A 20,985-nucleotide genomic window follows, 5' to 3' on the forward strand; every position below is an offset into this window, starting at 1 on the left:
TTTGGGGCAGCTAGGTGGCGCAATGGATAAAGCACTGGCCTTGGATTCAGGAGGACCTGAGTTCAAATCCAGCTTCAGACACTTGACACTTACTAGCTGTGTGACCCTGAGCAAGTCACTTAACCCTCATTGCCCCACCAAAAGAAAGAAAGGAAGGAAGGAAGGAAGGAAGGAAGGAAGGAAGGAAGGAAGGAAGGAAGGAAGGAAGGAAGGAAGGAAGGAAGGAAGGAAGGAACGAAGGAAGGAAGGAACGAAGGAAGGAAGGAACGAAGGAACGAAGGAACGAAGGAACGAAGGAACGAAGGAACGAAGGAACAAAGGAATGAAGGAACGAAGGAACGAAGGAAGGGTTTTACTGAAGGTGGGATAACTTAGTGGATGGTGACAGGCATCGGGGAGAGAAAGCATAAATAAAGAATTTTTGAAAAATGCACAGAAAAAATACTGAAGGAAGGGGATGCAAATAGAGGAGTTCTCTTCCTACCTTGCTAAATTTGTGTATTTCTTTTAAAACTAGCAAAGGGGGCAGCTAGGTGGCACAGTGGATAAAGCACCGGCCCTGGATTCAGAAGGACCCAAGTTCAAATCTTGCCTCAGACACTTGACACTTACTAGCCATGTGACCCTGGGCAAATCACTTAACCTTCATTGCCCCACCAAAAAAACAAGCAACCAAACAAAAAACTAGCAAAGTATATGTAACAGAAGCTTGGTGATGCAGGGTATTGAGTGCTGAAACTGGAGTCAGGAAGACCTGAGTTCAAATCCAGCACCAGACACATTTACTAGCTGTGTGACCCTGGGAAAGTCACTTAACCCATTTCCCTCAATTTCCTCAAATATGAAATGGGGATAAAAGTAGCACCTGCCTCCCAAGGTTGTTGTGAGGATCAAATGAGATAATAATTGTAGAGTTCTTGGCAGAGTGCCTGGCACGTAATGGGTGCTTTATGTTAGCTCTAATTCTTTGTATATTAAAAATGTTTGTGTTTGTTGATGATTTTTAAGTCAACAATTAAAATTTTGAGTAGGTGGTGGGAAAGTGGAGGCAGCAGTTGTAGGCATATCTTTCTCAGCAGTTTGTCAATAAAATCTAGTAAAGATAGATGTGGGAGGTTAACTTGAGGAAATGAGAGGGTCAAGTGAAGTGTATAAGTGTGAGTGTGCTGCGCCCCCCTCCCCCAATCATTTTAAATCTCTCCTTCTCTCTTGGTTTTTTCCTGGCTCCTTATAAACATGATTAGCTCTCCTCAATCCTTAAAATACTTGTGTGTTTTATATCTAAAGGACCCATTAATATTACTTCCCTTAAGAACCCTGATGCTGGGCAGCTAGGTGGCGCAGTGGATAAAGTACCAGCCCTGGATTCAGGAGGACCTGAGTTCAACTGAGGCCTCAGCCACTTGACACTTACAAGCAGTGTGACCCTGGGCAAGTCACTTGACCCTCATTGTTCCCCCCCCAAAAAAAAGAAAAAGGTAAAATGATAGGGGGTGCTCCTGAATGAGAAGGGGTGGAATGGATTAGAGGCAAGGAGCAGTGGGACTAGCCTTGGCAAGAACGGTGACATTTCCCATTTCTCGTACCATGTTCTCTGCATTTCCACTCAATGCTAACCCTAGAGGAAAGGGGGGATAAATGATGCAATACCCATTTTTCTCCACCTACCCTCCTAGGCTGTGGGGTACAAGATTTGTATGGCATGGATGGTAACTGGATATCGTTGTTGTTCAGTCTGGCTCTTCCTGACCCCATGGACCATAGCACTCCAATAGTGGACATGGGGTTTTCTTAGCAAATATACTGGAGTGGTTTGCCATTTCCTCATAAGAGGATTACAGAGATTAAGTGACTTGCCCAGGGTCACACAGTTAGGCAGTGTCTGAGGCCAGATTTGAACTCAAGTGTTCCTGATTCCAGGCCCAGTGGTCTGCCCGCTGAGCCACCTAGCTTCCTTAAGTCAATGAGCATTTATTTAAGTATTATTATGTACCAGGAATAGGGCTAAGCACTGGGGATATAGACAATGGCAAAACAAAAGTCCCTCTCCTCAAGGAACTTACATTCTAATGGGAAAAACAACATGATAGGCATAAGATGTGTACAGAGTGGATGGATGACTTCCAAGAGAGGAAGGCATTAGCAACTGGAGAAGTAGGAAACGCCTAGTGGAGTGGGTGATATTTGAGCTGAGTCAGAGAAATTAAGAAGCAGAGGTGAAAGGGTGAAGCATTCTAGGTGTGAGGGACAGCTGATACAAAGGCATGGAGATGGGAAAAAAGCATGTCCTATTCGAGGGCATTGTTGAATCACAGCAGCAGTTCTGCCCTTCATAGCTCTGGCCTTGAGGTATGTGCCCCTCAAAGGACAGTAAAGGACACACTGTGAAAAAAAAAATGGATCAAAAGTCCTGGGTTCAGGGCAGGTAGGTGGGGCAGTGGATAAAGTACCAGCCCTAGATTCAGGAGGACCTGAGACACTTGACATTTACTAGCTGTGTGACCCTGGGCAAGTCATTTAACCCTCATTGCCCCACCCAAAAAAAAGTCCTGGGTTCAAGTTTTGGCTCGTTGTACATTTCTCTCACACACACTCATCCCCAGTGAGGCCAACTCAGAGAGAGGGCAGAGCAAGCCATCCCCATCCACCTGCCCAACTCCCAAACACCCCCAGGCTGTACTTTCAGCCTTCTGGGGAAACATATAGGCAGCCAAGGGCACCATTAATTTTTCATTACAGTGCACAATAATTTATGCCTTGTTTGGCCAAGCCTTTATCACTGGTAGATGGAGAAGCTAAATATTTTACAGTCTTAGCTCTGCTTTTGGAACATCCCTGGGTTGGCAGGGGAAGTGTGTCTGCTGGGCACTTCTCTCTGCCTTCTTCTCCTCCAGCAGAGGGGCTCAGCCTCCTCCAGTGTATGGAGCTAGGGTCTCCTTCTCACCACATACACACACACACACACACACACACACACACACACACACACACACACACCTCTCTGGCTCAGATAATCCACCCAGGTTAGAGAAAGCCCCCGGGCATCCCAGGGAGCCCCAACTGGGAAACAAGCTCCAACCTCCACCTCGGCCCCTCCAAGAAAACAGAGCCCCCAACTCCTGAGGCAGCCCATTCTGCTATTGGACGCCTTTCATTGTTAGAAAGGTCTTCTGACATCAAGCCTAAACTGCGTTCTTTGCAATATCCATTCATTGCTCCTGAGCCTCTGGCCAGAGCTAACAGGACTCTGGTGACCCCTGCCTGTTCACTGAAGTGGAAAGAAAGGAGGAGAGCATCGTCCTCTTCCTAGTGGCTCGGTGCAATGGAAGGAGCACGAAGATCCGGGTTCCCATCGTGGCTTTGCTCCTTACTGTAACCGGCGTAACCTGGGGCATAGATCTTGGGCCTCAGTTTCCCCGATGGATGAAACAAGAGGTCTCTTCCTTCCCTGTTCTTGCAAATCCCATCTTCCTACCTCTTAGAACAAGGATCCCAATGAGCGGTCCTGGGCAAGACGTAACGCGGAGAGCCCAATCTCTCTGTTTTCCCCATGGGGAAAAGCTATGGGAAATGGGATTTGGAGGGTGAGGGAAAATGGGAAAGGGGGATTCTGCTTTCCCCTCTACAGAAACCCTTGAGTTGGCTTTAAAAGATTCTCTGCAAATAGGATTAATGTTATTGTGTGTGTGTGTATATATCTATAGATAGATAGATAGATAGATAGAGAGAGAGAGAGAGAGAGAGAGATAGAGAGATGATAGATAGATTAGATAGATAGATAGATAGATAGATAGATAGATAGATAGATAGATAGATAGAACCTATATCACATTACCTGCCTGTCTAGGGGAGGGGGGAGGGAGGGGAGGGAGGGAGAAAAATCTGAAATTGGAAAACCTGTATAAACAAAAGTTGAGAACTATCTTTACATGTAACGGGAAAAAAATAAAATACTTTATTAATTAAAAAATAAAAAATTAAATAAAATAAAAGATTCTCTGCAGGGGGTCCTATGAAGAGGAGAAAGGATGCTAGTCTTCTCTATCTGGAAGGGATCTGGAGGTCATCCTATCCATGCCTCGGCCTCTAGGCAGGCCGGCCACCCGCCTGTGTAGCCCAGGGTAGGCCCTTGGGTCTTTGCCATATCTGACGCAGAGCTTTGCAGGATCAGAGAGACTCAAAGGGCCTTTGTCCCCAAGCCTAGAGAGGCCCCCCCCCCTCCCTTGGGAGAAGGGAGGGATGTGGGGGATAAAAATTCTATGGCCTGATTCTAGTTATATGATTTAAAGCCAGCCTTCTCCAGTTCAATCAAAGTAATGGCCCAGATCGGATCGATTTCCCCTCGGCCTTTCTCCAGCTCCCTCCTTCTCTCCCTCCCTCCCTCCCCCAGGCCTCAGATTTTCAACATTTCTTCCTAACCCCACCTCCCCTCCCAGCCTTTCCATGGCAGCCCCCTGCCTCCTGCCCAGCCTGCGTCTGGACAGAGAGTAGGAAAGGCTTCAGAGCCAAAACTGCACAGTCAGCGGTATTCAGTTCTGATCCCAGGGTAACTAGATTGGCATGAAAAGGAGGGTGTGGAAAAGGCCTGGGTTCCAGCCTCGGCTCTGACGCTGCCTAGTCAGCTGTCTAGATCACTCAATCTCTCTAGCACATAGTTTCCCAAAGATGATTAACTTAAAATAGGCCTACTTCGAGGAATTAGGGGTGTCTGGCCTGGAGAAAACTTGGGTGGGTGGGGTGGAAATAAATAATAATAACTAATATTTGTATTATGCTTGTTGCAGAAAGAAAACTCATTATCACAATTTAGAATATAAGTCAGGTAAAAGATTGTATGGGCATGGGGCAGCTAGGTGGCACAGTGGATAAAGCACCGGCCTTGGATTCAGGAGGACTTGAGTTCAAATCCAGCCTCAGACACTTGATACTTACTAGCTGTGTGACCCTGGGCAAGTCACTTAACCCCCATTGCCCCACAAAAAAAAAAAAAAAGATTGTATGGGCAGCTAGGTGTCAGGGAGTCAGGAGGACCTGAGTTCCAGTCTGGGCCTCAGACACTTACTGGCTGTGCGACCTTAGGCAAATCACTTCACCCTGTTTGCCTCAGTTTCTTCATCTGTAAAATGAGGTGGAGAAGGAAATGACAAACTTCTCCAATGTCTTTGCCAAGAAAATCCCAAATGGGGTCACAAAAAGACAGACACGACTCAACAACAATAACAAAAAAAGATTTTATTACATCCATAGTTACTAGCCAAGGCAGGGAGAAGCATCAGGTGGCACAAGGACAGAGGGTGTCTCTATGGGCTAAGAGGACTTCTGAACAAGAATTGTTTCTCACATGTACTTTTAGTATGGAAAAAATACAAGGTCAAGGGGCAGCTAGGTGGCACAGTGGATAAAGCACCGACCCTGGATTCAGGAGGACCCAAGTTCAAAGCCAGCCTCAGACACTTAACACTTACTGGCTGTGTGACCCTGGGCAAGTCACTTACCCCCTAATTGCCTCTCAAAAAAAAAAAAATACAAGGTCATCCGGGCTTCTCAACTAGTCAGCCACTGACCTTGGGGACCGTTTGTTGTATTTCAGGGGCAGGGAAACAGAGACATCCTAATCTGCTAGTTTGTCTTCAACCTCAGTGATCTAAGACTGGACCAACTCTCTTTGTCTTGGTGGCTATCCTTGAAAAGTTAAAAAAAAAAAAGGGCAAAACAAAGGTTCCAATGTTGTGACAAAATTATAAAAATGTTATTAGCATTAAATTATTTAAAATTAGATTATAAATAGATTAATTATATATAAAGATAATTGATGAAAATAAAAATCTATAATATAAAATATATTTAAATCAAATTATTTAAATTATTAGAATATATTAAAATGATGGTTTATTCTAAAATCACATTATTCATATCAAGAAAAGAAAAACAATTCCTCCCTTTCTGTTACCTAAATGCTAGTGCTTTCCCTTCAGCTTATCCTGTCTATATCTTGTTTGTACATAATTGTTTACACAATATCTCCCCCATTAAACTGTAAGCTCCCTGAGGACAGGCGCCCTATTTTGCCTTTCTTTGTATCCTCGGTACTTAGCGCAATGCCTGCCACAAGGTAAGTGTTAAATAAATATTAGCTTTGAGCTGCTACAAGTTTCCAATGCAAATTTTGGTGGGATGTAAAGAATCCCCTACCAATTAAAGCCGCATCAAAGTAGACAGGGCTTCTTTTGAGAGATTGTGAGTGACCAAATAGAGACCAAACCACCACCTGTCAGGGATATTCTAGGGCGTGGGACAGAGGGGCAGGATGAACTTCAAGTATAAGCTGAGTTGCTTTAGATGGCTATCTGGGGTCACTTTGAGCTTTAATATTCTGTGATTCAGTGAAAGTGGTTTGTAAAATCTTCAAATGCTGTAAAAATGAGAGGTGTAGGGACAGCTAGGCGGTGCAGTGGATAAAGCACTGGCCTTAGATTCAGGAGGACCTGAATTCAAATCCATACTCAGACACTTGACACTAGCTGTGTGACCCTGGCTTAGTCACTTAACCCTCATTGCCCCACCAAAAAGAGAGAGAGAGAGAGAGAGAGAGATGATTATGATGGTGATTGTGACCTCAGAAACCAAGTTGGGTAGTTCATAGAAAGCTGACCTCCAAGGCAAGAAGATCTGGGTTCCAGTCCTGTTTAACCTTGCATAAGACTCAGTACCCAAGGCAGCTCTCTACGTATGACTACAAGTTGAAGAGAGATTTTGTTGTTGTTCAGTTGTTTCAGTTGTGTCTGACTCTTCGTGTACCTATTTGGGATTTTCTTGGCAAAGATACTGAAATGGTTTGCATTTCCTTCTCCAGCTCATTTTATAGATGAGGAAACTGAGGCAAACAGAGTTAAGTGACTTGCCCAGGGTCACACAGCTACTAAGTGTCTGAGGCTAGATTTGAACTCAAGAAGATGAATCTTCCTGAATTCAGGCCAGGCACTCTATGCACCATGGTGCCACCTAGCTGCTCCAGTAGAGAGGGTACAAACAGGCATTAGTAGTAGTATCCATACTGAGAGCTGTCTATATCGATGAAATCCAGAATCAATGTGTCATTATTATCAGGAGTATGGAGGTGGGGCTCAGGTTCCATGCACCTTCAGTTCTCCTCCAAGATTACCTTGTATCTACTCTGTGTATGTCTCGTACATGCTGTAGGAATCTGTCCTGGGTCCTCTTGTCTTCTCCCTCTAGACTATTTCTCTTGGTGATCTCTTCAGCTTACTTCAATGATCATCTCTATGCAAATGATTCTTACATCTCCTTATCCAGCCCTAACCTCTCTCCTGGTCTCCAGGCTTTCCTCTTCCGCTGTCTGGCCCTGTTCTTGGCTTCTGGGCACCTTCTCCCCCTCCCCCTGCTGTATTCTCCCATTAGACTGTAAGGTCACTGAGGCCAAGGACTGTCTTGGGTTTTGTTTTGGTTTGGTTTGTGTTTTGGGGTTTTTTTGCTTTTGTTTGTATCCCTACTACTTAGCACAGTAATTGCTTAATAAAGCAATTAGGATATCATAATCACCAGGATAGAGTAACTACTTAATAAATGTTTGTTTCCTTCCATCCTATTGGCCATTGAAAACTGGATGTCGCATAGACAGCTTAAACTCAACACGTACAAAACTGTCCTTATTATCTTTACCCGCAAAGCCTTCCTTCTTCCTAACTTCCCTATTACTATAGACAGCAGCATCATTCTCCTAGTCACCCAGGCTTACAATCCTGCAACATCTCACTCTCTCTCACCGCCCCCCCTACCAGATCCAGTCTGTCGCCAAGTCCTGTCAATTCTCCCTTTAAAACATCCTTCAAGTATGCCCCCCTTTTGTCCTCTGACACTGCTACCACCCTGGTGCAGACCCCCATCTCCTGCACCATTGCAATAGCCTGCGGGTAGATCTGCCAGCCTCCTGTCTCCTCCCTCCCCCCAGTTCATCCTCCTCTCAACTGTCAAATTGATCTTCCTAAAGAGTAGGTCTAAAAAAAATGTTTAATTAAAAAAGGGAATAGGTCTGACTAATATGGAAATGTTTGACATGATAGAACATGTATAACCTATATCATATTGCTTGGCCTGTCTCAGGGAGGGTAGGGTGGAGAGAAGAAGAGAGGATAGAATTTAGAACTCAAAACTTAAAAAAAAAAAATGTTTAGGGGGTGGCTAGGTGGCGCAGTGGATAAAGCAACAAGCCTGGATTCAGGAGTACCTGAGTTCAAATCCGGCCTCAGACACTTGACACTTACTAGCTGTGTGACCCTGGGCAAGTCACTTAACCCCCATTGCCCTGCAAAAAACAAAAAAACAAAAAAATGTTTAAAAATAGTTTTAACATGTATTTGTGGGAAATGTTATTTTTTTTTATTTTTTTAAGTGAGGCAATGGGGGTTAAGTGATTTGCCCAGGGTCACACAGCTAGTAAGTGTTAAGTGTCTGAGTCTGGATTTGAACTCAGGTCCTCCTGACTCCAGGGCTGGTGCTCTATCCACTGCACCACCTAGCTGCCCCTGAAATGTTATTTTTTTAAAAAGAGAGTAGTAGGGGGGTGAGATCGGTGGTACAGGAGATAAAGTACCATCCCTGGATTCAGGAGGATCTGAGTTCAAATCCAGCCTCAGACACTTGACAGTTACTAGCTGTGTGACCCTGGGCAAGTCACTTAACTCTCATTGCTCCACCAAAAAAAAAAAAAGAAAAAGAAAAAGAAAAAAAAAAGAAAAGAAAAGAAATATAACAGGAGAGGTACTTAATATTGGTGAAAGTAACATCATTTCCCTGAGCCTTAGTTTTCTCATTTGTAAAGTGGGGATAATGATAGCACCTACCTCCCAGGGTTGTTGTGAAGATCAAATGAGATCATAAATGTAAGGTGGTTTGTAGATCTTTGAGCTCTAAATAAACATTAACTGTCATTATTGTTGTATGGCTAGGGCTGTGGTAAAGAATGTGGGACGATGATCTGGAGCAGAGATGTCAAGTCACAGTACCAGCACCACTCCTGAGTAAGGCCCAAACCAGATTAAAATGTAATTGGTTGGAATTATGCCCAAAGAGCTATAAAGCTGTGCATACCCTTTGACCCAGCAATACCACTCTTGGGTCTTTTTCCCAAAGAGATCATAAAAAAGGGAAAAGGACCCACATGTCCAAAAATATTTATAGCTGCTCTTTTTGTGGTGGCAAGGAATTGGAAATTGAGGGGATGTCCATCAATTGGGGAATGGCTTGTGGTATATGAATGTAATGGAATTCTATTGTGCTGTAAGAAACAATGAGCAGGTGGAGTTCAGAGAAACCTGGAAGGACTTGCATGAACTGATGATGAGTGAGATGAGCAGAACCAGAAGAACATTATACACAGTATCATCAACACTATGTGTGGACCAACTGTGATAGACTAGATTCTTCTCACCAATCCAACGGAACAAGAATGTTCCAAAGGACTCATGATGGAAAAGGCTCTCCAAATCCAGGGGGAAAAAAAAAAGAACTGTGGGATATGGATGCTGATTGGACCATACTATTTCTTTTGTTTTTGATGCTGTTGGTTTTCTGATTTCAGGTTTTTCCTTTGTGCTCTGATCCTTCTCGTATAACATGACTAATGCAGAAATATGTTTAACGTTATTATGTATATTTAACCTATATCAGATTGCCTGCTGTCTAGGGGAGGGTGGGAGGGAGGGGAGGAAGGGAGGAAAATAAAATTAATTGGGAGGGGGCAGCTAGGTGGCGCAGTGGATAGAGCACCGGCCCTGGATTCAGGAGTACCTGAGCTCAGGTCCAGCCTCAGACACTTGACACTTACTAGCTATGTGACCCTGAGCAAGTCACTTAACCCTCATTGCCCCGCCAAAAAAAAAAAAAGTAATTGGGAAGTATTTACTAAAATAAATGAATATAGAAGAACATAGATAATGTTCATCTGTGGTTTTCTAAGTCAACATGCAGCTCATGGGAATCCTAATGTATAGTTTAGTGGCCCTTGTTTCTTTGAGGGTTGGACACCACTGGTCAGGAGCATGGAGAAGGAGAAAATTGCATGTGGGATCAGAACCCACAGCCAGGAGAGGGATTGGAGAAGCTCCAAGTGGGGCTGGGATGATGTGGCCAGAGGACTGGGTATATGGTGCTCAGGGCAAAGAAGGTCAGAGCTTTTGCCTCTTGGACGGTGCTGGGCTTTGCCTCCTCTAGGCAGGGTGTGGGGGGTTGTGTTCAGAGTCACCCCCCAGTGGGGGCGCCAGTCATCCCCTATAATGGAGCCGATGCAGCTGGGAGCCAGCCCCGGGGAAGATAAATGAGCAGGTCTCCAGTACATAATCCAACATTTCCTCCTCTCTGTTCCCATTATCCAGGGCACTTTGCAGCTGGCTGGGAAATTAGCTGTCAGCATGGTAATGCATGAAGGTCACCAGAGCATCAGCAGTGACCGACCAGCCATGTTCAGCCAGGCAGCAGCTTCCAGACCCCAGCCCCTTCCTCATCTGCCCCTCTTTCCTCTTCCACAGGAGTGGCTGAGTCGGTTTGGTTACCTGCCCCCGCCAGATCCCGTGACAGGGCAGCTGCAGACACAGGAGGAGCTGACCAAGGCCATTGCAGCTATGCAACGGTTTGGGGGCTTGGAGGCCACCGGTGTCCTCGGTCAGTACCACCAGGGCTGGGTCCTGGGCCAGGGGTTGGCGAGGGGAAGTCAGAACATGGGAAAGGGAGGTTGGGCTCTCAGCTGAGATACTCATAACTCAGCCTAAGTTGACTCTTGAGCTCTCTACCCCACACATGTCCTTCCCAGACACATCCTAGTGCCCAGTGCTGAGACATGAGAGTCCAATAACCACCTGCATGGGGCAGCTCGAAGGCTAGAACTCCTACTGTGGGGTTTTCTGGAAGCCTGATTTCATATGATAAAGAGTTGGAAGGGACCTCAGGGGCCATGCAGTCCAATGCTTTCATTCTATGCGGTAGGAAGCTGAGGCCCAAAAAGGTTCAAGAATTTGCCCGAGTATACACAGGTAGTAAGCATTAGAAATAGCATTTGAACCTAGGTCAACTGATTCAAGAGACAGTGTTCTTGGGGCAGCTAGGTGGCACAGTGGATGGAGCACCGGCCCTGGAATCAGGAGGACCTGAGTTCAAATCTGGCCTCAGACACTTGACACTTACTAGCTGTGTGACCCTGGGCAAGTCACTTAACCCCAATTGCCTCACCCAAAAAAAAAAAAGAAAAAAAGAAAGAAAAAGAAACAGTGTTCTTTCTGCTTTCCCAGGGCTGCTTTCCCAATCTGTTCAGCTCTAACCTCATGTCCCTCAATTACAGTCCACCCAGTTCAAGCTCCTGGAAGCTAATATATGACCTATTAGAATGTAAGCTCCTTGAGGACATGGCCTGTAGTTTACCTTTCTCTATATCCCCCGCACTTAGCACCACTTAGGTAGCTAGGGCAAACAGTGGATAGAGCCCTGGGCCTGGAGTCAGGAAGACCTGAGTTTAAACCCAGCTTCAGACACTTACTAGCTGTATGACCCTGGGCAAGTAACTTGATTTCTGTCTGCCTCAGTTTTCTCATCTTTGAAAGGGAGCTGGGGCAGCTAGGTGGAGCAGTGGGTAGAGCACCGGCCCTGGAGTCAGGAGGACCTGAGTTCAAATACGGCCTCAGACACTTGACACTTACTAGCTGTGTGACCCTGGGCAAGTCACTTAACCCCAATAGCCTCACTAGAAAAAAAAAAAAAAAGAAGAAAAGAAAGGGGGCTAACAGTAGCCCTTCCTGCCCAGGATTGTTGTGAGGGTCAAATGAGATAATCATTGTAAGACACTTAGCACAGTACCTGGCACACAGTAAGTACTTAATGAATGTTTGTTGACTTAACCCAGTGCCTCAAAAATAGAGAGTAATTGAGGCAGCTAGGTGGCGCAGTGACTAGAGCACTGGCCCTAGAGTCAGGAGGACCTGAGTTCAAATGCCGCCTCAGACACTTGACACTTACTAGCTGTGTGACCCTGAGCAAGTCACTTAACCTTCATTGCCCTGCCAAAAAAAAAAAAAATAGAGAGTGATTAATAAGTGCTTATGGGTTGACTGACTAACCTGCACATAACAGCGGGACAGAAATCCCCAGGGTGGGGCCACTGGCATTTGGAAGAAGGGAAGGAGGAAGAGGATGCTGAAACAGAGATATGTCTGCTCATTAAAGGCTGACTTGGAGCCCCTGCTGCCACATGCTGCCTCCCCTGAACACTGTTAATTATCATTATTTATGAAAGCTAAGAGGAGCCAGACTGTTCTTGAGCAGCTCATTACCTCCTGCTACCCTGGTACCCCCTTTTTCTTCCCTGCCTCCAACCAGCCTGAAGCTTTGACTGAGGCAGTGTGGGCATCCAGCCAGGAAAGCAAGGGTCCTCCTTTCCCTCAGGTGCACCACAAAGGAGGCAGGGCCCTGGACTCTTAACTCCACCCCTCTCCAAGCTCCTGGTCCCAACCAGGATGCTGCCTTCTGCATGCAGAGGTGGAGACTCCAGCTACAGACACATTAATGCCTTGGGCGTGAAACAGTAACATGTAATATATCACAGCCCACCTCTATTTCTTCAACACTGCAAAAGCACACACTCCACCAGTCAGTTTGGTACAAACGAAAGCTGGCTTTGGGGTCAGAGGACCTGAGTTCAAATCCTGCCTCTGTCACTTACTGCCATTACTGACATTAGACAAGATACTCCACTTTTCGTATGAGCCTCAGTTTCCTCATCTGTAAAATAAGGAAGTTAACCTAGGTAGACTCTGAGGTCCCTTCCAGCTCCAGATTCAGGATCCCAAGAAGGATTAACAGCAACAGCCATGCAAGTGCTTCCTCTGTTGGCAGAGCAACCCTCACCAAAAAAAAAAAAAAAAAATCAGCTCTTGGCTAGCAGCCTTTGGTGTGAAGCCCTCTGCCCTCAGCCAGGCTGGTCCTCAGACCATCCTTGAAGCCTTTCCAGTTTTCAAGGGCCTGCCAGGGCTCGTGCTCCATTGGCAAAGCTTCCAAGATACATGATGAAGCACTTTTAATTTTTTTTCCTTAGACAAACAACATTTACTATATACACAGTTTTATATACAATGCAGCATCAGACCATGAAGGACATTAACTATTATTTTATACATTCAGAGACTTTGGAAATATTTCTTAAGGCTACAAAACAGAATATAGAAAAATAAATAGGAATATATGGGAAACTTACCAAAATGTGATATGATGAAGAATATAAAGTACTATATTCCTTTCAACACTTCAAAAGATACATGTGGATATATGCATATATATTTTTTCTATACAAGTCACATCACAACGGATCACATGTTCACTATAATTTTGCTGTATAACGCTATTATCATTTTTTATACATGTAAGATTTTTTCTAGTTCTGTAACAATGCATTTTCTATTTCATTCAAGTAAATTCAACCCCAGAGTTGCTGCTGCCCCACAATAAGACACATGTACCCATCCCTCTTCTGTGATACTGGTATTTCTGAAAAATCTATCTTCAGGAAAATGTCCCAATTAGTGAAAAATAAATGGCTGTTGCTACGTAGCAAACTAAGGGCTGCTCAGTGTAGAAGTGGATAGAGTGCCAGGACTGGAATCACAAAGACTCATTTTCCTGAGTTCAAATCTGGCCTCGGGGAGGCAGCTAGGTGGCTCAGTGGATAAAGCACTGGCCCTGGATTCAGGAGTACCTGAGTTCAAATCCGGCTTTAGACACTTGACACTTAACTAGCTGTATGACCCTGGGCAAGTCACTTAGCCCTCATTGCCCCGCCTACCCCAAAAAAGTCTGTCCTCAGATACTTACTAACTGCATGACCCTGGATAAGTCACTTAGCCCTGTTTGCCTCAGTTTCCTCATCTGTAAAAATGAGCTGGAGAAGGAAATGGCAAACCATTCCAGTATCTTTGCCAAGAAAACCCCAAATGGAGTCACAAAGAGTTGAACACGGAGCAGCTAGGTGGCACAGTGGATAAAGTACCGGCCCTGGATTCAGGAGGACCTGAGTTCAAATCCGGCTTCAGACACTTGACACTTAACTAGCCGTGTGACCCTGGGCAAGTCACTTAACCCTCATTGCCTAGCAACCCCCCCCCCAGAAAACCAAAACAAAACAAAACGCACAAAAAAAGAGTTAAACGCAACTGAAACAAATGAACGACAACAACCTAGCAAAATTAATTAGTTCACTGAATTTTGACATATGGACCATCAATCACTGCAACTGAACCAAACAGACACACAGTAGGACTTAGACATAAAATCTGGGCCAAATACAGTAAACAAAAATAGTGTAGTGTAGCCAAAGGTGGACTCTCTTGGGTTACACTCCTTATAGACCTTGCTTAGTGTTATTGTTGTTCAGGGTTTTTTTGGGTTTTTTCTCCTCATGTCTGACTCTTCATGACCCCATTTGGAGTTTTCTTGGCATTTGCCATTTCCTTCTCCAGCTCATTTTACAGATGAGGAGACTGAGGAAATAGGATTAAGTGACTTGCCCAAGGTCACCCAGCTAGTAAGTATCTGAGGCTAGATTTGAGCTCAGGTCTTCTTGACTCCAGGCTTGACACTCTATCCACTGTGCCACCCAACTGCCCATTCATTTAATTTACAATTCATCTATATATAAGTCATTTTGAGCTTGGAAAAAAGATGTCCAGACTGGCATAGTCACCTAGGCCCTCTGACATTATTTTCTCTGCCCCCAATTTCAGGTAACATCTATAAGGATCTTGAACAAGGAAAAGATATCTTCAAATCCGGCCTCAGACACTTGACGCTAGCTGTGTGACCCTGGGCAAGTCACTTAACCCTCATTGCCCTGCAAAAAAAAAGAAAAGAAAAGAAAAGATATCTTAAAATATGGTCTTGGGTTGGGGACAGCTAGGTGGCACAGTGGATAAAGCACTGGCTATGGATTCAGGAGGACCTGAGTTCAAATGTGGCCTCAGATACTTGACACTAGCTGTGTGACCCTGGGCAAGTCACTTAACCCTCATTGTCCTGAAAAAAAAAAAAAAGAAAAGAAAATGGTCTGGGTTAATATTCCAGAATTAAGACAAATTCTGGACCATTCTGGAGTGAAACAAAGGGATCCCCTTCCTGCCATCAATTTCTTAACCTTTCCTCAGTGGAAAAGGGAGGCCCTGAGCACTTTGGGTAGATGGGAAGACCATGGTGTGACCCAGACAAGGGTTACATGTTGTTGTCCCCCTTAATCCGATCACTGAATAAAGGGTCTTTCCCCCATTATGTCCTGACTTATCACATACTTTTTTTTTCTTTTGGTGAGGCAATTGGGGTTAAGTGACTTGCCCAGGGTCACACAGCTAGTAAGTGTCAAGTCTCTGAGGCTGGATTTGAACTCAGGTCCTCCTGAATCCAGGGCTGGTACTCTGTCCACTGCACCACCTAGCTGCCCCTATCACATACTTTTCTAAAAGGCATTTTCCAAGAGTCTGGAAAGAGTTTTAGGGAAAATACTATATCTTAATAATTTCAGTTTCACTATAATCAATCGATCAATAAACATTTATTAAATGCCTATCATGTGCCAGGCACCATGCTAAGCCAAACACTGGGGGATACAAAAAGAGGCAAAAGATAGTACCTGCCCTCAAGAAGCTTACAATCTAATGGGGGAGACACTGTGCAAACAAGTATGTACAAGCCAGCTGTATGCAGGATAAATAGTAAACAATTAACACAGTGAAAGCACTGGAATTAAGAGGTATTAGGGAAGGTTTCCAGTACGAGGAGGGATTTTAATTGGGATTTAAAGGAAGCCAGTGAGATCAGTAAGCAGAGCAGAGAAGGGAGAACATCCTAGGCATCAGGGACAACCAGCAAAAATGCCCCTAACCAAGAGATGAAGTGTCTTGTTTGTAAAACAACCAGGAGCCCAGTGTACCCAGAGGTTTGAAATAGGTTTGCATGCCCACTTTTGAAGGCAATGTGGCTCAGTAGATACGGTGCTGGACCTGGAATCAGGAAGAACTGAGTTCAAATCCAGCCTCAGACACTCACCAGATATGTGACTCTAGGCAACTTACTTAAGAGGTGAACTCTGGGGGGCAGCTAGGTGGTGCAGTGGATAAAGCACTGGCCCTGGATTCAGGAGTATCTGAGTTCAAATCTGGCCTCAGACACTTGACACTTACTAGCTGTGTGACCCCGGGTAAGTCACTTAACCCTCATTGCCCCGCAAAAAAAAAAAAAAGAGGTTAATTCTGTCTCAGTTTCCTCATCCTTAAAACAGAGATAATAATAGCACCTACAATAATTGTAAAGCACTTGGCCCAGTGCCTGGCACATAGTAGGAGGTATAGAAATGTTAGTTATTAGTAGTAATACAATAGCTAGGGACCCAAGTTTGAATCTTGCCTCCACCATTTACCATCTGTGTGACTTAAGTCACTTAACTTCCCTGGGTAACCTAAACTCACTATACTTTTCCCAGACTCAGTTTCCTCATCTGTAAAATGAGAGGCTTAGATCCATTGAGCCCTAAGATCCCTTCTATCTCTCCATCTATAATAGCTAGCATTGATATAGTGCTTTAGATTCTGATATCTCATTCAATCCTCACAACAAACCTGTTGTGATAGGTACTCTTGCTATCCCCCCCTTTTTTTTATTGTGGGCAATGAGAGTTAAGTGACTTGCCCAGGGTCACAAAGCTAGTAAGTGACAAGTGTCTGAGTCCGGATTTGAACTCAAGTCCTCCTGAATCCAGGGCCAGTGCTTTATCCACTGTACCACCTAGCTGCCCCCATTATGCCCATTTTTACAAATAAGGAAACTGAACCTGGGAGAGGTGTAGTGACTTACCCAAGGTCACACACCTAATAATTATCCAAGGCAGAATTTTAAATTCAGATCTTCCTGATTCTAGGCCTGTTCTTCTATTCACTACTTGACCTAGTTACCTCTGAGCTTACAGTGGAGTAGTTTGACACGGTTCTACCATTCCTGCCTTCTTACAGAGGAGACCATTCCATACTAGGACTGACTGAAGGAATTGAGTTCCTGGAGAAGATTGGATTCAAGGATTTAAAGGGATGTTATGAGAAAGATGTGGAGGGAGGGAGGGAAGGAGGAAGGAAGGAAGGAAGGAAGGAAGGAAGGAAGGAAGGAAGGAAGGAAGGAAGGAAGGAAGGAAGGAAGGAAGGAAGGAAGGAAGGAAGGAAGGAAGGAAGGAAGGAAGGAAGGAAGGAAGGAAGGAAGGAAGGAAGGAAGGGACACAAATCACCCAGTTCCCTGTGAACTTGAGAATGTCCCTTCCCCTTTCTGGGCCTCAGATTCCCCATCTTTAAATGAGAGCGTTGGATTAGGTGACCTCAGTGGTACCTTCCATTCAAAGGCTCCATGAATCCATCCCCTGAATCTATCGATGAGTTTTAAATCTCTATTTATGTAAAGAAATATTGACAGATATAGAAATCTACTTCTAGGTGAAGTCTGTCTTTATAGATAGGGATGTTCTCTCCCCTCTGAATGTCCTCAGGGACCCATTGATTTTCTCCAAGGCTCTCTGCTCACCAGGAGTCTGACAACTTTATTAGCTTGAAATAAGGTGTTGTCCTTCACATTGAGCCTGTCTTCCTCACCAGCTTTACTCGCTATGCTTCAGGCTTCTTCAGACCAAGGCCAGGGACTTCTCCCTGAGGTGGGGGCTTCTCCTTCCCTCCCTCCTGGTGGGCCAGTGGATGCATCCACTGAGGGATTAAAAATAGCTGCTATCCATAGAGTGCCTGAAGGGTTAACAAGCCCCCTCCATACATTATCATGTCATCAAGCCTCACCACAGCCACATGAGGGGGGGGGGGTACTAGTGGTATTATTGTTATTGCCATTTTATAGATGAGTGGACAACTAGGTGGCTCGACAATGGATAGAGCACCAGGCCTGGAGTCAGCAAGACTCATCTTCCTGAGTTCAAATCCTACCTCAGACACTTACTATCTGTGTGACAAGTCACTTAACCCTTTTTACCTCAGTTTCCTCATCTGTAAAATGAGCTGGAGAAGGAAATGGCAAACCACTCCAGTATCTCTGCCAAGAAAACCCCAAATGGGGTCACAAAGAGTCAGGCATGACAGAAAAAAAAAAAAAACCTGAAGTAAACAAGTGAACAAGTCCAGTGACTAACCCAGGGTCACACAGCTCATAAGTAAGTGTCAAGGCCAGAATTTGAACTCAGGTCTCTCCTAACACTAAGTCAAACATGATCTCTGCTGCCTCTCAAGGATGGCCCACCACCCCCGGCATTTGTTGACCTACAGCACCAATAGGAAGCTTTGGATTTGCTGGTTGCCCGGAGGCAAGCCTATAATTGAGATACTTACAACAACCCAATACTTCCCCTGGCCAATTCCTGCCCAGATAGCAGAAGCAGTTCTTTATCTGGGGGAACCATCAAAATCATTCCTCCAGGTAAATGCTGAGTCTGCTTTCCTCTAGGAGAAAAGGCAGGTCCTTGAATAATAATGACACCAGCCATATAAGTAAAAATAATAAAACAAAAAATGGCAGCTTACCTAAAGACCTGAGAAGTCCTTTTTCCTCACAACATCCCTGTGAGAGAGGTTTGTCTGAGTATTGTTATACCCATTGAATAGATGAGGTAACTGAGGTTCTGAGAAGTTATATGACTGGCCCACTGCCACTGATGAGCAGCAGAGACAGTACTAGAGGGACAGGGTTCTAGGCTCCCAGTCTAGGGCTCGCTCTAATACCTTGTGTTGCCTTCCAGTGATGGCCCTACTTCCCCCTTCAGCCCAGGCGGAGCCACCTCCTTAATCTTGTGTGACCTTGTTCAGGTCCTTTCCCCTTGATGTCCTCCTCTATAAAAGAAAAAGATGATCTCTGGGGTCCCTTCCAAGCTTTAATAATCTATAATTCTATAATTCTCCCCAGACTCTGAGCATTCCCTGAGAATTATAGGGCTGCTCCACTCTGCAGGGAGCAAGATAAGAAGTTAGAGGGAGGTCAGTCCCCAATGGGCCATATCCTGCAGCTTGGTGTTACTGAATTTGGACTAATGGAACCTGACTTTGCCACTGAGTACCCAGGTGACTATCAGGAATGTTATAATTGGGGGCAGCTAGATGGCGCAGTGGTAAAGCACCAGCCTTGGATTCAGGAGTACCTGAATTCAAATCTGGCCTCGGACACTTGACACTTACTAGCTGTGTGACCCTGGGCAAGTCACTTAACCCCCATTGCCCCGCAAAAAAAAAAAAAAAAAAAAAAAAAAAGGAATGTTATAATTTCTGTAAAATGAGAAGGAATGACCTCTAAGGTCCCTTACAACTTCTACGAGGCTTGATTCCCTGCTCCCCACCCCCCATCAGGGTTGTGGTTTGACCAGGGTCACACAGCCAATAAGTGTCTGAGACCAGATTTGAACTCAGGTTCTCCTCACTCCAGGCCACCTACCTGCCCCTTGGGCCTTAATTTCATTCTCTGTAAATAAGGAGGGTTGGACTCACTGACCTCAAGTCCCTTCCCGTTATAAATCTAGAGTGTAGCCGGGTGATGAAGTGCATATAGCTCTGGGCCTGGGGTCAGGACATCCTGAGTTCAAATCCAGCCTCAGACACTTACTAGTTAGTTGTATGACTGTGAGTAAGTCACTTCACCCTTGTTTGCTTAAGTTTCCTCATCGGTAAGACAGAAATGATAATAGCACCTACCTCCCATGGTTATTGTGAGGATCAAGCTAGATCATAGTTTTGTGACCCTGGGCAAGTCACTTAACCTCTCTGTGAGTCAGTTTTCTCAACTATAAAATGAGGATTAAAAATAGCACCTACAGGGGCAGCTAGATGGCGCAGTGGTTAAAGCACCGGCCCTGGATTCAGTAGTACCTGAGTTTAAATCCGGCCTCAGACACTTGACACTTACTAGCTGTGTGACCCTGGGCAAGTCACTTAACCCCCATTGCCTGCAAAAAAAAAAAAAATAGCACCTACTGCCCATGGCCGTTGGTGAGGTCAGGTGAGATCATAGTTTTGTGACCCTGGGCAAGTCATTTAACCTCTGTCTGCCTCAGTTCTCAACTATAAAATGAGGATAATAACAGCATCTACCTCCCAGGGATGTTGCAAGGATAAAATGAGATTTCTTAGTAAAACCTTTTGCAAACCTAACAGCACAATTAAACACTAATTATTTGCTATAATGATTCTGTGACCTTTATGAGCCTCACTTTCCCTCTATAAAATAAGGGGACTGGAGCAGGTGGTCTTTAAGGTCCCTTCTGGCTGTAAATCTAGGCTTCTCTGTTCCTGCGCCACAGATTTTAATGCCTGGCCCTACCCCATTCCTGGATCTGGGAGCCCAGCGGATTCCTAATTAAATCTCTCTCGTTTCCTTCCAAACTTATCCCACGCTCCAGGAGGAGCAGCCCTAGACGTGGTTCACTGCCTCCTGGTTTTCTGTTGGGGCTTTGCAGAGATGAGAGAGGAAAAAGTTCATTACCCTGTTCCTTGTAAATTGTATCTTTTAATTAATTTGCTTTAAAAGTTGCATTCCAGTGGGCTTTGTTAATATTCTCTCGCCACAGACCTTTAGGAAATAATTGCCCTAGGTGCACAGAATGAACTCCAAGCCGTGTCTGGCTTTGCTCTTCCCCCCAAATCTGGCATGATTCAAGGAAACAGGGGGCAGGAAACCAGAGAGAGAGAAGGGGGCCAGAGACATGGACAAGGGGAGAGTCAGCCTTCAGTGCTGGGGGGCTGGGGTTGCTGCTTTCCACAAGCCACTCCTTGGGGGTGGGGAGGAGTGGAAAAGGCACTGAGTGTAGGTGAGGCAACCTGTCATAGTAGCTAGAAGGCTCAGAGCCAGAGTCAAGAAGACCTGGGTTCAAATCCCACCACTGGCACTGTCTTTCTTGGGCCCTGTTTTCTCCTTTAAAAT

General features: G+C 45.1%; 1 protein-coding gene across 1 annotated transcript in view; it reads left to right on the plus strand.

The window, feature by feature from the left end:
- The window catches only part of MMP17 (matrix metallopeptidase 17), a 71,930-nt gene that overhangs the window by 19,944 nt on the left and 31,001 nt on the right, over positions 1-20,985 (plus strand). Inside the window, exon 2 of the mRNA XM_043979248.1 lies at positions 10,545-10,677. Coding sequence (XP_043835183.1) covers positions 10,545-10,677 — 133 coding nt within the window. The remainder of the gene's footprint in view (positions 1-10,544; positions 10,678-20,985) is intronic.

This window comes from Dromiciops gliroides, chromosome 1, assembly GCF_019393635.1.
Source record: "Dromiciops gliroides isolate mDroGli1 chromosome 1, mDroGli1.pri, whole genome shotgun sequence".
Lineage (NCBI taxonomy): Eukaryota > Metazoa > Chordata > Mammalia > Microbiotheria > Microbiotheriidae > Dromiciops > Dromiciops gliroides.